The sequence below is a fragment of the Babylonia areolata genome, chromosome 1, assembly GCF_041734735.1.
Source record: "Babylonia areolata isolate BAREFJ2019XMU chromosome 1, ASM4173473v1, whole genome shotgun sequence".
Lineage (NCBI taxonomy): Eukaryota > Metazoa > Mollusca > Gastropoda > Neogastropoda > Buccinidae > Babylonia > Babylonia areolata.
Genome location: NC_134876.1, coordinates 86,030,673 through 86,043,731, shown reverse-complemented (window position 1 = coordinate 86,043,731; position 13,059 = coordinate 86,030,673). Strand labels below are relative to the sequence as shown.

General features: G+C 37.1%; 2 protein-coding genes across 6 annotated transcripts in view; one reads left to right on the top strand and one right to left on the bottom strand.

The window, feature by feature from the left end:
• LOC143288781 (sphingosine-1-phosphate lyase 1-like) overlaps window positions 1-8,735 on the bottom strand; it is a 44,345-nt gene extending 35,610 nt beyond the window's left edge. The window contains exon 1 of the mRNA XM_076597413.1: window positions 8,627-8,735. Coding sequence (XP_076453528.1) covers window positions 8,627-8,653 — 27 coding nt within the window. The 5' untranslated portion in view covers window positions 8,654-8,735. The remainder of the gene's footprint in view (window positions 1-8,626) is intronic.
• LOC143288746 (uncharacterized) overlaps window positions 8,676-13,059 on the top strand; it is a 46,291-nt gene continuing 41,907 nt past the window's right edge. For 3 of the 5 annotated variants that reach the window (XM_076597401.1, XM_076597389.1, XM_076597375.1), the window contains exon 1: window positions 8,676-8,787. The gene's annotated coding sequence lies outside the window, so the exon portion shown is untranslated. The remainder of the gene's footprint in view (window positions 8,788-13,059) is intronic. The other 2 variants (XM_076597381.1, XM_076597394.1) reach the window with 1 other exon arrangement.

Sequence of the window (13,059 nt, the reverse complement as noted above, 5' to 3'; positions counted from 1 at the left end):
CACAGCTATTCATTCTCAAACTGAAGAAAGGACTTGTTAACTCTTCATACATTTTGTTTTCCTCAACAAAATGGTGACAACTTTATTTGCTTGAATTTAAAGAGTGCCTTTGCTGGTCTATGAAAAAAATTAGCAATTAGCAGTAGTTCTCTAGGTAAGTAACTGATAAGCATGAGTACTCTTACAGGTTTCTGTGGTATATAAAGCAATGTATTGCTATGAGAACTGTGCATCTGTGCTCCTACATTCACTGAACAAACTTGGAAAACATGTACTTGTAACCCCATTGTGAGTACATACTATTCAAGTGCCACATCAAAACTTGCTGGGCTGCTATGACTCACAGACTGTCACGTGTCATTAAGTAGATGAGAGTGAGTCCCACAACTTAGCCATAGCCAGTATCAGAGAATCTCACATGTGAGCTATACCAAGCACCGCAGACTAATTATTACATACTGTAAAGAAATACTGAATACACAACACAAAATACATTCATCACTGTGATTTTGAGATGTTCTAAAATGTAAATAAACAAATTTGCAATCATATCCACTACAGTTACATAGGCAACATTAATTTAATCCATCACAAAACTGCAGTAAAAACCAAAACCACTATGATAAAAAATATAACAAATCATTTGTTAGTATAGTACCAGTAACATACTTTTATGGTCATGCTGACTGAAGAAACTAAAGTTTTGGGTGACAACCCCTAATCAGTCATAGCAGACATGTTACAATGGATAAGGTTGGAGGGGGGTGAATGAACAAAGGGAAAAGCCTGAAAATAAGTTCCACTTAAAAAAAAATAAATAAATAAAAGGCAGGCCAGATCCCTCAACAAAAGGAATGAGTACTGAACTGGAAAAATACAACAACAAAAAACACTGAAGTGTTCAGAGAAATGTGTGTGTTATCACCTGCTGAAGAGATGGGCTGACACCATGACAGACACACACACACACACACATGCATCATGGGGACGGCAGTTTCCTACTGAGATTCAGCCTGAAAACTTGCAAGGTGCACAGGCATACCTCACAATGAGCTGACTTTAGATGTGTTAGATGCTGGAGACAGCCACCCTTTTCTTGTTACACAGCACTGTCACCTTGGCAAAGTGCGTGAGTCACTGCCAAAATGCTGTTCTACCGGTGTCTTATAACACAGATGGATAACCCGCAGGTGCTCTGAATATAAGCGTTCTGGCAAAGGGCACAATTTTTCAACAAAGTGAATTTTGCTGCAAAAGGAACAGGACACAGAATAAACATGTATTTGAAGCTGGTGAACTGACAAGTCAGAAGTGAAAATGTGAAGTTGGTAATGCTGGCCCTGGGATCAGTTACAGTCAAGGTGCATGTAAGGTTTCCAGTCAGGGATATGACAGAGATGTGTTCCTGGAGGTGTCCAGATTTTACAGGATTTTTGTTTTGTTTTGCATTCACCACCAAGTGGTAGACTATCTAAATATACAGACACTAGCAGGTCCCCTGATGTGGTTGTCTCGGTAAGTTATAATGTGGGAGCTGTGTACCGAAAACATTACATGCTTCAGAATCAAGCTATATGGTGATGCTGGAGGAAGACACTGTTGATGTAAATAAGGCTGTGGATGCTAAGTCAGATTCAGTATGGGATGATCAGGGGTTTCTCAGCATTAAAAGCTCTTCGTGAAAGAAAGATAGGATTCTCCCTATGACTAAAGACAGATGCCATACTTGTAGGCTCGAGGTCTGTGTTTAGTCATTTTTCAGACCATGCTTTGAATGTCGGCAATGCTGATGTCAACTTTCAAAATTCTGTCAGAAACCTGGGCACATATTTTAATTCAGTTCTGTCCATACATGACCATGTCAGTAATTCATGTAAAACTGCAAACTTCTAACAGAGAAAAATCAGTACCATTTGACCATATCTGACTGTTGAAGCAACCACTCCGCTTGTCTGTTCCTTGATCCTAAGTCGCATTGACTAATTCAATTCGCTACATGCTGGTTTGCCCTCCGATTTGATTCACTCCCCTCACACCTCTGTTACACCCCAACACCCACATTCAAGAGATTTTCAAAACAAATCTTTTCAAACAGTATTTTTCTCATTAACTTTTTCCAATCTGCATATATGTTTGCTGTGATCTTATTGCTGGATGTGCTCTTTGTGTTGATTTGTATGCATTTGTGATGATTTTGTGTGTTTTTTGTGATGCCTGGTTCCTTGCTGTTTATTTTTGATATCGTATTTCTTCTTACTGAAACCTGGTTAAGGTCACGAACCCAAACTTAAACAACTGACCCCCCCTGGATACAAAACTATGTCACTTCCTCAATTGTCTCGTGGAGATGGCATCGCCACCGTCTACAGAGATATCTTGGAGTCTTCCCTCTCCTTCTCCCATAACCACGCCTTTCCACATGATACCTTCGAAATGCTAGAAGTCACTCTCAGTGTTCCCGGTCACTCAATCATCTTCTATTGTCTCTATCGTCCTCCTCCTAGTCGTAAAAATAACCGAACGTCTTCTCAGTTTCACGATGAGTTCTAAACACTACTTGATTACTACAACCTTCATTCTGGCAAACTTATTATCCTCGGAGATTTCAATTTTCATTTCGACAACCAGACTTCCACTGATGTCAAACGCCTATGTCTATCCCTGTCCACTCATTTTCTCTCTCAGTTCGTTACAGAACCAACACACAGATCTGGCCATACATTGGACTGGCTCATCGCACATGACTCTGATGCCATGGTTGCGTCAGTGACTGTAACTGACAAACTTTCTTCCGACCATTCTGCTGTTATATTCTTGCTCAATATTTCAAAACCTACCAGAACCAAAAAATCTGTTACTCGTCGCAACCTGAAATCCATCAACATTAACACTTTTTCTTCTCAAGCTGCTGAACGCCTTTCCAAAATTTCTTCCCGTACCGACGTATCCACACATTACAACACTGTCCACTTTCAACTGCTGGATGAACATGCACCCCCCACTACCCGCATGCTCCCTGACAGACCCCCCGCCCCATGGTACACACAAGACATTCGACTTGCAAAACACAAACGTTGCCAACTGGAAAGATGATGGCGATCAACAAAACTGCAAGTCCACAATCAAATATTCCGAAAACAAATAAATAAAGTCAAACATATGATCTCATCAGCAAAGACAAACTTCTTTTCTTCTCAAGTTCTCGATGCCACATCCACCAAATCTCTTTACTCTGTCATGTCAAATCTTCTTGGAACTGCAAAAAAGACTCCTCTTCCTTCTGCCTACACTTTATCTGAACTCCCCAATGTCTTCTCCTCTTTCTCTTTTGACAAAGTCCAAAATATTCGTACCATCTTAAACCAAATGTCTTTCCAACCTGTTCATCCTGATCCTCAATTCAGAGGCACTCCTCTCCATTCCTTTAATCCATTGACTGAAACAGAAGTTCATGAAATCCTGAAAGAAATGACAATAAAATCCGGTGAGCTCGATCTTATACCAGCCTCGGTCTTTTCCCAGTGTGTCTCATTTCTTCTCCCCACAATCACCAATATTGTCAATTCATCCCTTCTCACTGGAACGTTTCCATCCACTTTTAAAACTGCAATCGTCCGGCCTCTTCTGAAGAAACTCAACCTTGACGCAAACATTTTGAAAAACTATCGACCAGTTTCTAATCTTCCATTCATGTCCGAACTCCTTGAAAAAGCTGTCCTCAAGCAGCTCAACAACCATCCATTTCAGTCTGCCTATCACGCTGACCACAGCACCGAAACCACTCTCCTCCACATTCTGAACAATCTACTGATAGCGTCCGACTCAGGAAAAATGTCCCTTCTCACTCTTCTCTTCTTGCCTTTGACACGATAGACCATTCAATCCTTCTTTCCCGTCTTCATTTTACATTTGGTATCAATGGCACTGTTCTAAACTGGTTCAAATCTTATCTCACTGATCGATTCCAGTCTGTCATTGTTGATCATTTCCAATCTGAACCCGTTAAAACTGAACATGGAGTCCCACAGGGATCTGTTTTAGGCCCAGTGTTTTCACACTGTACACTGCTCCTCTCGCTGAAATTATGAACCGCCATAATATCAGTCATCATTCTTATGCTGATGACACTCTCAACTCCAGAAGAGTGATACCCCTGAAAAATTGTTGTCACTCTTGCAAGAAACATCCAACTGCTTCCTGGACATTCAAAACTGGATGACTCGAAATAAGTTACAATTGAATGCGGACAAAACTGAAGCAATGATCATAGGAACTATACAAAAACTGTCTTCCATCACAATTGACACAATCAAACTTGGCAGTACATCCATCCCTCTTTCCACGTCAGTCAGGAACCTCGGTGTTGTCCTTGACAATACACTGTCCATGCAAAAATTTATCAGTTAGACATGTCAGTCCTGCTACTGTCAACTGCGGCGCATCAGTGCCGTCCGGAAATATCTGTCCACTGACGCAACATCTAGACTTGTCGTTTCTCTCATTCTCTTTCGCCTTGACTACTGTAACTCGCTACTGTCTGGTTTGCCTGCTTCATCCATTCAGTCCCTTCAGCGCATACAAAACTCTGCTGCCCGACTCATCCTCAGAAAGAAAAGATCTGAGCACATCACTCCTCTTTTGCAACATCTCCACTAGCTCCCTGTCTCACACTGAATAAAGTACAAGATCAGCACTCTATGTTATAAATGTATTCACAAAACTGCCCCTTCCTATCTCTGTGGCTGCCTTCACCTCTACACTCCATCTCGCTCACTACGATCGGCTTTGGATCCACTCTGTTTACGCATACCCAGATTCAAACACTCGACTGTTGGCCGCTGTTCTTTCTCTGTCTCTGGACCTTGCGATTGGAATTAACTTCCTCTTTTGCTTCGTCAAGTCTACACTCTCAGCTCTTTCAAGTCTGGCCTTAAAACCCACCTCTTCCCAAAATAGCCTCCCTTGCCTGCCCTTCCTTTTCTTTAGTTTCTACAGTTTTAGAGTTATGCATGCACGTGAATGACTAGTGTGAAAACACTTTGGTTTGTCTCTGCACAAGATTCAGCGCTATATAAATACCATTATTGTTATTATTATTATTATTATTATTATTTTGACTATGGTGAATGTGATGTGCTTTGTTTTGCTGTGATTTGTGCCTGGGTGACTTGAGACTGTGATGGTGCCTGTGTTGATTTACATAATTATTTCTATGTCACTTAGTCTTAGATATGTATATTTTAGTCAATGTCATGTGAGACTGTTGACTTTGTACATATTTTACATCACCTAGTCTTAAATATGTATATTTCACTGTAAAGCGCGGTGAGCCCCATCTGAGATGGGGGTACTGTGCTATATAAGCCTGTATTTTATCATCATTATTGATACCACGCCTTCAAATGATCTTGAAAAATGCTGCCATAGTCATTTTCAAAAAGTCAAAAAAAGATCATGTTACCTCTCTCTTGTGTAAGCTACAATGGTTACCCACCCAGTACAGATTTCAGAACAAAATTGGCATATTGGCTTATCGCCACTTTGAAGATTCTCTCCCATCTCACCTATCTTCTGTACTTCATATTCACACCCCTTCCCATTTTCTCAGGTCTTCTTATCAAGGACAAATAGGAAATATCCATAAGACTAAGTTAGAAAAAAAAAGAAGAAAAAGTCAACATGGGGTAGATACTTATGTTTGGAAATCAAAACTATTACTTCACATATGAGGGAGACACAGGAGATATGAGAAGGGAATGCTGCTTTTTGTGGAGTTCCAGCAAACTGACTTGGTAAGAAAGTGAAGTAAGATTGTAGGATGATGAGATTGTAAAGCCAGAAAGACAGATTTACTGGAGAGGGCTGTGATGTTTTCTCCTAATTAATGTAAATATTTTTACAACTATGGCCAATGTCCATATAGTTTGTATTTAGCATGTTTCTTTTTTCTCCATCTTTAAATACAATAACAATCTGTTTACTTAGTTTGTTTGCTAATTTTCTAACTTTGTCAAGTTAGATTTTTTGCTTTTGATTTCCTGTAATCTTTGGTTGTTTCAAATGTTCCTAAACTGAAGTCTGAAACATGAAATAAGTATGGTCAGATTCAATAATTTGATAACAGCAGTCTGTCACAGCAGAATTCTTTGATCAGATGGCTATTTACAAAGTAGGATTTTAGTGTTCGCAAGACTCATGTTGCTTGTATTGTATAAAGCACACCAGAACACCAGCTGGTGCTTGCTGGTGCAGATGGGACTTTGGTCGGGTCAGGGGGTGATAACCTGAAACTATTCAATCAATAACTATACTGTTGTAGTACTTAACATCAACAGTAAGTAAGGTTCAGAACTAGCATGCACAATGCAGTATATCCATCAGCTTTTTCTTTCCCTTTTTCTCTCTTTCTCTATGTATATTTATACACTCAGTTAAAAAATAACGAGAAAATAATGGCTAAAAGTAACAATGTATTTAAAATGGGTTTACTCAGGTGGATGAGAAAGGTGTATATATCATATGATTATGTCATTATGTCTGTTGTTAGCCTGTTGTAACCATCTACAACTAGTACAAGTACCTGAGAGTTATTTTCTCCAAGTATCTGAGCTTCGCTGCTGCTTGAAAGGATCTTGGTTGGTTGGTTTGTTTGTTGTTGTTTTTTTTAACTGTTTGATTCTCAGGTTCAACCAGTTCTACAAACTACAATGTGGATCAAAATTGAGGGATCAGATTTAACAAATCAGCATTTCACTAAGGATCAGTTCATTTGTTTGCGGTTAAAAAGGTATTTAGGAGTGGATATTAGAATACCCAATGATTTGTTCAAGGTGGGACAAATCAGTACTTTAAGTTTGTGCACTATGTAATATGTCTGTTATGGACCAAAGTTGTTACATATTGAAGAATTTAGGAAACCATATAAGATACATACAATGTAGCTGTCAGTAAGAAGAGAAATTGGAAATGGAAGTAAAATGCGCGTGCTTGCTTTAATAAGAGGCTTGGCTGATGTTTGTTGGAACAAGGTCTTGGATATACCAATGGGTTTGAGTCAAACTGATAAATCGGTTCACAAAAATATTCTGTCAATATCTGCTGGACAGCAGATGGCAAAATTGAAGCAAATGACCTATTATTAGAGAATGATGAAAAAAATTGCAATTTGCATAGAACATTTGGAACAATCATGACCTAAAATTTTACTTGCAACTAAACATGGATCTTCTGCCAAAATGCGAGATAAAATGATTTAGACAAGGTATCTGACTTCAATGTGCATCATTTCAAATACATGTCATTCACTAACATTGATCTGTGTTCACTGTGTAATTGTAAGATGTCAAAAGATGACATTTTATACTCTCTTGCTTAACACTTAATTAAACCAGATGATTTCTAATTCATTCTTGCTAAGTATCAAAAAGATCCTTGCTTGTTTGAACTGAGCTAGTTGATGTCATTAAAAAAAACCCACCTGATACTAGTGATAGTGATATCACATGCAATGTTTGCTTCTGTATAAGTATATATAAGACTTATTTCAATATAAAAGCTAATATATATGCTATTTCATTAAATTACACACTCATGTTTATTATTGCTGTTTATTGTTATTTATCAGTTTATTTATGGCCATAGGTTTGTTGTTCACATACTCCTTCAGGTAATGGAAGGGGAACTATGAAATAAACCATTCATCCAATCACTCCTCTCTCTCTCTCTCTCTCTTTCTCACAAACTCACACACTGTGACACACACACAGTGACACACACACACACACACATGGGGAAAGAAAATTAACACACACACACACACACACACACACACACATTTATTTAAGAAGTGATGAGAAATGGCAGCACTATACAACAAACATCTCCCGGCAGATATTTCAGATCTCAGGCGTAGTTGTTCATATCTGTACTTCATAAGCTGATCTTCGGTAAAATTAGAATTGCTGTTTGATTCATGGGTTAAAGTCGATCTTCGGTAAAATTAGAATTACTGTACGTTTCATTCATCATTTCATGGGTTAAACTTAAAGTCAGACAGAAAGCGTTGGTGTGAGACAACAACGTGTTATCTGGCATTCACGTAACACAAATATTATCAACAGTAACAGTTCCTCACAGCTCCGACCAAATATTATTAACAGTAACAGTTCCTCACAGCTCCGATTGTCGGTCACAAAGGTCAACGGTAGTGCTCGAGTACCGCGAAAGTACGCCGATTCTCAACATAGACTTTGGCACTTTCAGTTTAATTGGACATATCTCACAAAAAGAGGCCTGTCTTATAAGTGTTGCTCAAAAGCAATAACATTAAGGAAAGCAAAGCCACAGTAGGTACATCTCATACACATAATATTAGATGATATGTTTCGTTGGTTACCCTTTGAAAACACGGTCAAACAAACATGTACACATGAATTCACTGATTCACAGCTGGCTAGCAGACGAACTCTTACATCAGGCTATGCAAATCAATGATTTAGCATCGATCAGTCAACTGTAGCATGCCTAGTAATTCTTAAAAAAATGCTATATTGTATGATGAAAACACGGGTAGTCTTATAATCCTGTGAAGGCAATATGACTCTCCTCTTACATCCTTAAAACTTACCAGCGCAGTTTTGATGACGTCCGACATGTTTGACGACCTGGACACGAATCTCGCATGTGGTGGAAAATGAAAGAAGTCATGTGACTGCCGACGAGACGTTACGAGACGACAGCATGGCGGAAGTCAGTGGATGTCAGCAAGATGTAAAAGATTTGGTTTGGGTAAGATTATTACCCCCTTTGAATATTTTTTCATGAACTACATTTGTTGCTTACAGGACATTGTCATTGATTGCAGTCGGTTGTAGCGATTTAAATGCCGTATCATATTATGGTTGAGGTCTGTGTTGATGGTCACCAGGAAAATCTCAGACCAATGTTTTCTTTGGCAGAACCTTTTGCACATCGCGATTCACGAACAAACCACTAAAAATGCACCGATTGACTTGCAATTCGGCTGGTCTTTAGTATGGTGTAGGTGTTGTGGGCGTGTCACTTAAACTTTGCTCGTAGATAGGGCGTCGGTCACAACCACCTGATCGGAAGTAGTGAACGAATGAAGGGAATTCCATTTCGAAAGAGTGACAATGAATTAAATGTTTGATCTAGATGTTGTGTGGGGTGGGAGGGAAACTCCCACTCCCAGTATATCACATTTTAAACAGGGAAACCAAATCTTGAAAACGAGAAACCGTTTTTAAATTGGAATCTTTTCAGTCTGTTTTCTTTCTTTTTTTTTTAACCTAAGTTCTTTTTATTATAAATGTATTATATGTGAACATATAAATAAAATCAAAAGTTTTGTTGTTATTGAATGGGTACTTTATAGTTAATTATTTATTATATAGTACATAGTTTGTTTAAGCCAAACCCTAGCCTAACCAACCGTTATGGCTATACATCTAATTTGATATTTATCTGTGACATATTTTGCTTAAAATGTGCATATCAATATGAAATCTATAAATTAAAAAACAAAACAAAAAAACCCAGTTATTTGAAATTGTCATTTTGTGCAGTTTTTAAGTACAGTAGTGGTAGTAAGGGTTAGCAACCCTGTAACTAGAAGAATGTTTACATTTGTTATTTTGACGATGTTGATGTTAAAGTTTACCCATTTGATTACTACTACTATTACCACAGTATTATATTTTTCATAAGCTGATATATAGATTTGTTTTATATATATATATATATATTTTTTTTTATATACAAAAATAATGCCTACCATTCCCTGGATTATCTTGTAGGTCTCTGTAAGATCTTCTCTTTTTGTACTTGCCTTTTACTGGTTCAGTAAATGAAAGTTGAGGAAATCTCATCTTTTTTGAAAACTCGTTTCTCCACACCCCTTTTGAAAAAATCTGGTTGTTCTCCTTTGTGCCCTCTCACTGCTAACAGATTGTCTTAGGTATTGATACCACTATTTTACCATTCTACTTTTCTAGACAAGAGTGAACCATTAGCAAACAATTTAAAAAACAAACAGTGGAGTGTTACTTTGAGTGTTTAAAAAAACAAAATAAAAACAAAAAAAACAAAAACAACAGTTTATCCCAGTATTTAAATCAGTTTTATTGATCACCTTTTGTATCATTTCAATGTAGATGAAATTATTTATACGAGTTTGTCAGATGTTTCATCAAGATCTTTTACTTCCTTGCGTGGTGTTATTTTGTTTGTGTCACCTGCCAGTTTTATGTTCTCACTCTTAATTCTCAGATTTGGAAACAGATTATAAGTGCTTTTGCGCCAAACACTGTTGCAGATTGTACAGTGTAGGAGTCTTTTTCGATTTTTGTACTTTATAACAGTTGGAAATTTATGTTTGAGCAGAAGATAATTTGCTAGTGCTATTCACAGGAGATTATTTAATATTTATGAATGCACTTATAAGAACAGTCTAAAAATATTGCCTTGAAGGTTGAAGAATTCCATTATAACTAATTGAGCCCTATGCTCAAGCATTGTTCTGGCATCAAAACTTGTATTATTAAAACAGTTTTCATGTTCTTATATATGCGTAAACCTCAAAGAAAGCAAACTAACTTGTACAATAATTCTGGATGTGTCCACATGCAATTTGAAGGAAAAAGAAGATTTTTTCTGTTTTTCCCCCCACATAAATATGGCAGGAAGCCTGCAGGGGCTGTGAACTCCACAGGTTTGATTGGGTTAATGTTTCTATTTTTGATGAACACTGCAAGTCTGCATGTACTTTTTGTTTTCTTGTGCAATTTTTAATGATATTGCCAACTTCAGAACGTCTACTTTAGTAACAATCTTTCAATCAACCAGATCCTTTTTTTTTTTTTTCTTTTTTTTAATTTACACAAACATGAGGTACGCATCCATCATCAAATAAAACAGCAAGATCTTCCATGGATTCTAATAGCTGGGTGAAGCAGGACTATGTCCATAAAGTAAAACCATGCTGAAATATTCTTTAGACTATTATCTGTCACATGAGAAGCTATTTTATCTCTGGACAGCTTAAGAATTTTGGTCTATAGTTTTCAGATTGAGTCTTTGTCCCCTTTTTGAAGATTGCTGTCACAACAACTGTCTTTTACTAGTTTTAGTCTTCTAGATACATGCAGGTCTGTACAGATCTGTTGAACAAAGCACACAAATTGACAAAGGAACAGAAAGTTCATCATTGAGTGTTTTCAAATTCAAGACCTTTGGTGGGAAACCATAGGCATCTGGTCCTTGTGTATTGGTGGGTTTGAGTTCAACAACTTCTTTGTCTCAGGTGTTAATCTAATACCTGCTATGGATATTATGGCATGTTGATCCATTGAAGGGGGTCATCTAAGCACTGGAACATTTGGCAAGTTACCAACACTAAAAGTTCTCTTTTTTAAAATTATTGCTTTTAATGTTCTTAGACCAACAGTTGACACTATAATAATGTAATTTGTTAAGAAATCAACTAAACCAAACCAAAACAAAATGTTTGTATATGACTGATGCCCAGTTTTTCTTAATTCATGCTTTATTAACAGTGAATGATTCTGAAATAACATGTTGCATACAAGAAATTTAAGAATGTGAACAAACCAGCAAGTTCCAGTTCCAATAGTATAATAACTGGCACCAGTGGCAGTATCATTTACCGTGGACTTAAAAAATCCTAGGAACACACATATGTCTGCTTTTAGTTGTACAGCAACGACAACAGCAGCAACAACAATGTTTGATGGGATTATCAATTTTTCACTTTAGTTTTTAAATCAGAGCAGTGAAATTGGGTACTGAGTCTTAAGATGGTGATTCACTAAATAAAATAATCAGCAATTGTATCATTTCAGAAACAAATGCACTTGCATCTTCACATAAATTTGTGATTCTGCCAGCACGGTACTTATGATTAAGAGGTCAAATTGATAAACTTGAACCACTCTATAGCCCCAGTTATGGTAAAGTATCGTGAAGTATGCCCGAGGATGCTCAGAATATCATAATACCAGTTTAGGAATTTTACTTTTCCTGTGAATTTTGTATGTCTGTGTTTGTGTGTGTGTGTGTGTGCATGTGTGTGCGTGCGCACATGTGTGTGTGTGTGTGTTTGTTAAAGCTGCTAAATTTGCATGGTAGCCTTAGCAGGATTCTGTCACTGCCCTTTATTGGCTTGTGATAGCTACTGAAACCAGCTGGCCACAGCCGTGTTTTGGTTCTGACCCATCACCACAGCATATTGCAACTGTGCCTACACTAAGTCTTTGCCTGTTTGTGGCGCACTGTCCATTATACGTGTGCATATGCTATGTGTCTCTTTTAAGTTTATCTTTTGGACTTTAGAATTACTAATTGTATTCAAAATTTGGATTATCTTTAATTTCCTAACCCACATGTGCTGATTTACAGAGATGATATATAATACTAATATAGAGGGGTCACTTACCACATTTGAGTTTATCAGTTATATGTTATCTTGTACCTCAGTTGAAACAGATACACAAACTCATGGTAAATCCTACCACTGCTATACAGGAAAATGTAATATTTATTTTAGAAAAAAATTATTAAAAAATAATAAATAAAAAAAGAGGAAGAAGCTCCAAGATGGAGTCAAGACATGAATCATACAGATGGGGGGGACATTTTTCTAACTTTTGTGAATAAAATATTGCAAATATTAGACAATTTCTTTTCTTTTCTTTTTCCAGATAGAGCAGTTTAGCTATGTCATCTTACACATTTTACTTGGCAGTTTTCATACTCTTTCGATTAAGGTCATTTGCAATCTGATTAAATTATGCTGAGGAACATGTGTAGAGCCTGCATATACATTTTTTTTTCAGTTTTCAGGAAGAATGAACTATATCACCATAGGCATAGCAGGTTTTTACATTAAAATTTTTGCATCAAGTTCCGTTGATATCAGTATCAGTCAAATGATTTCACAAGAAGTAAAAACCTTTTGTCATAATTTTATTTTAGATTATTATTGTTAAATAGTTAAAATTGTTTATCATTGTGATCTTGAAT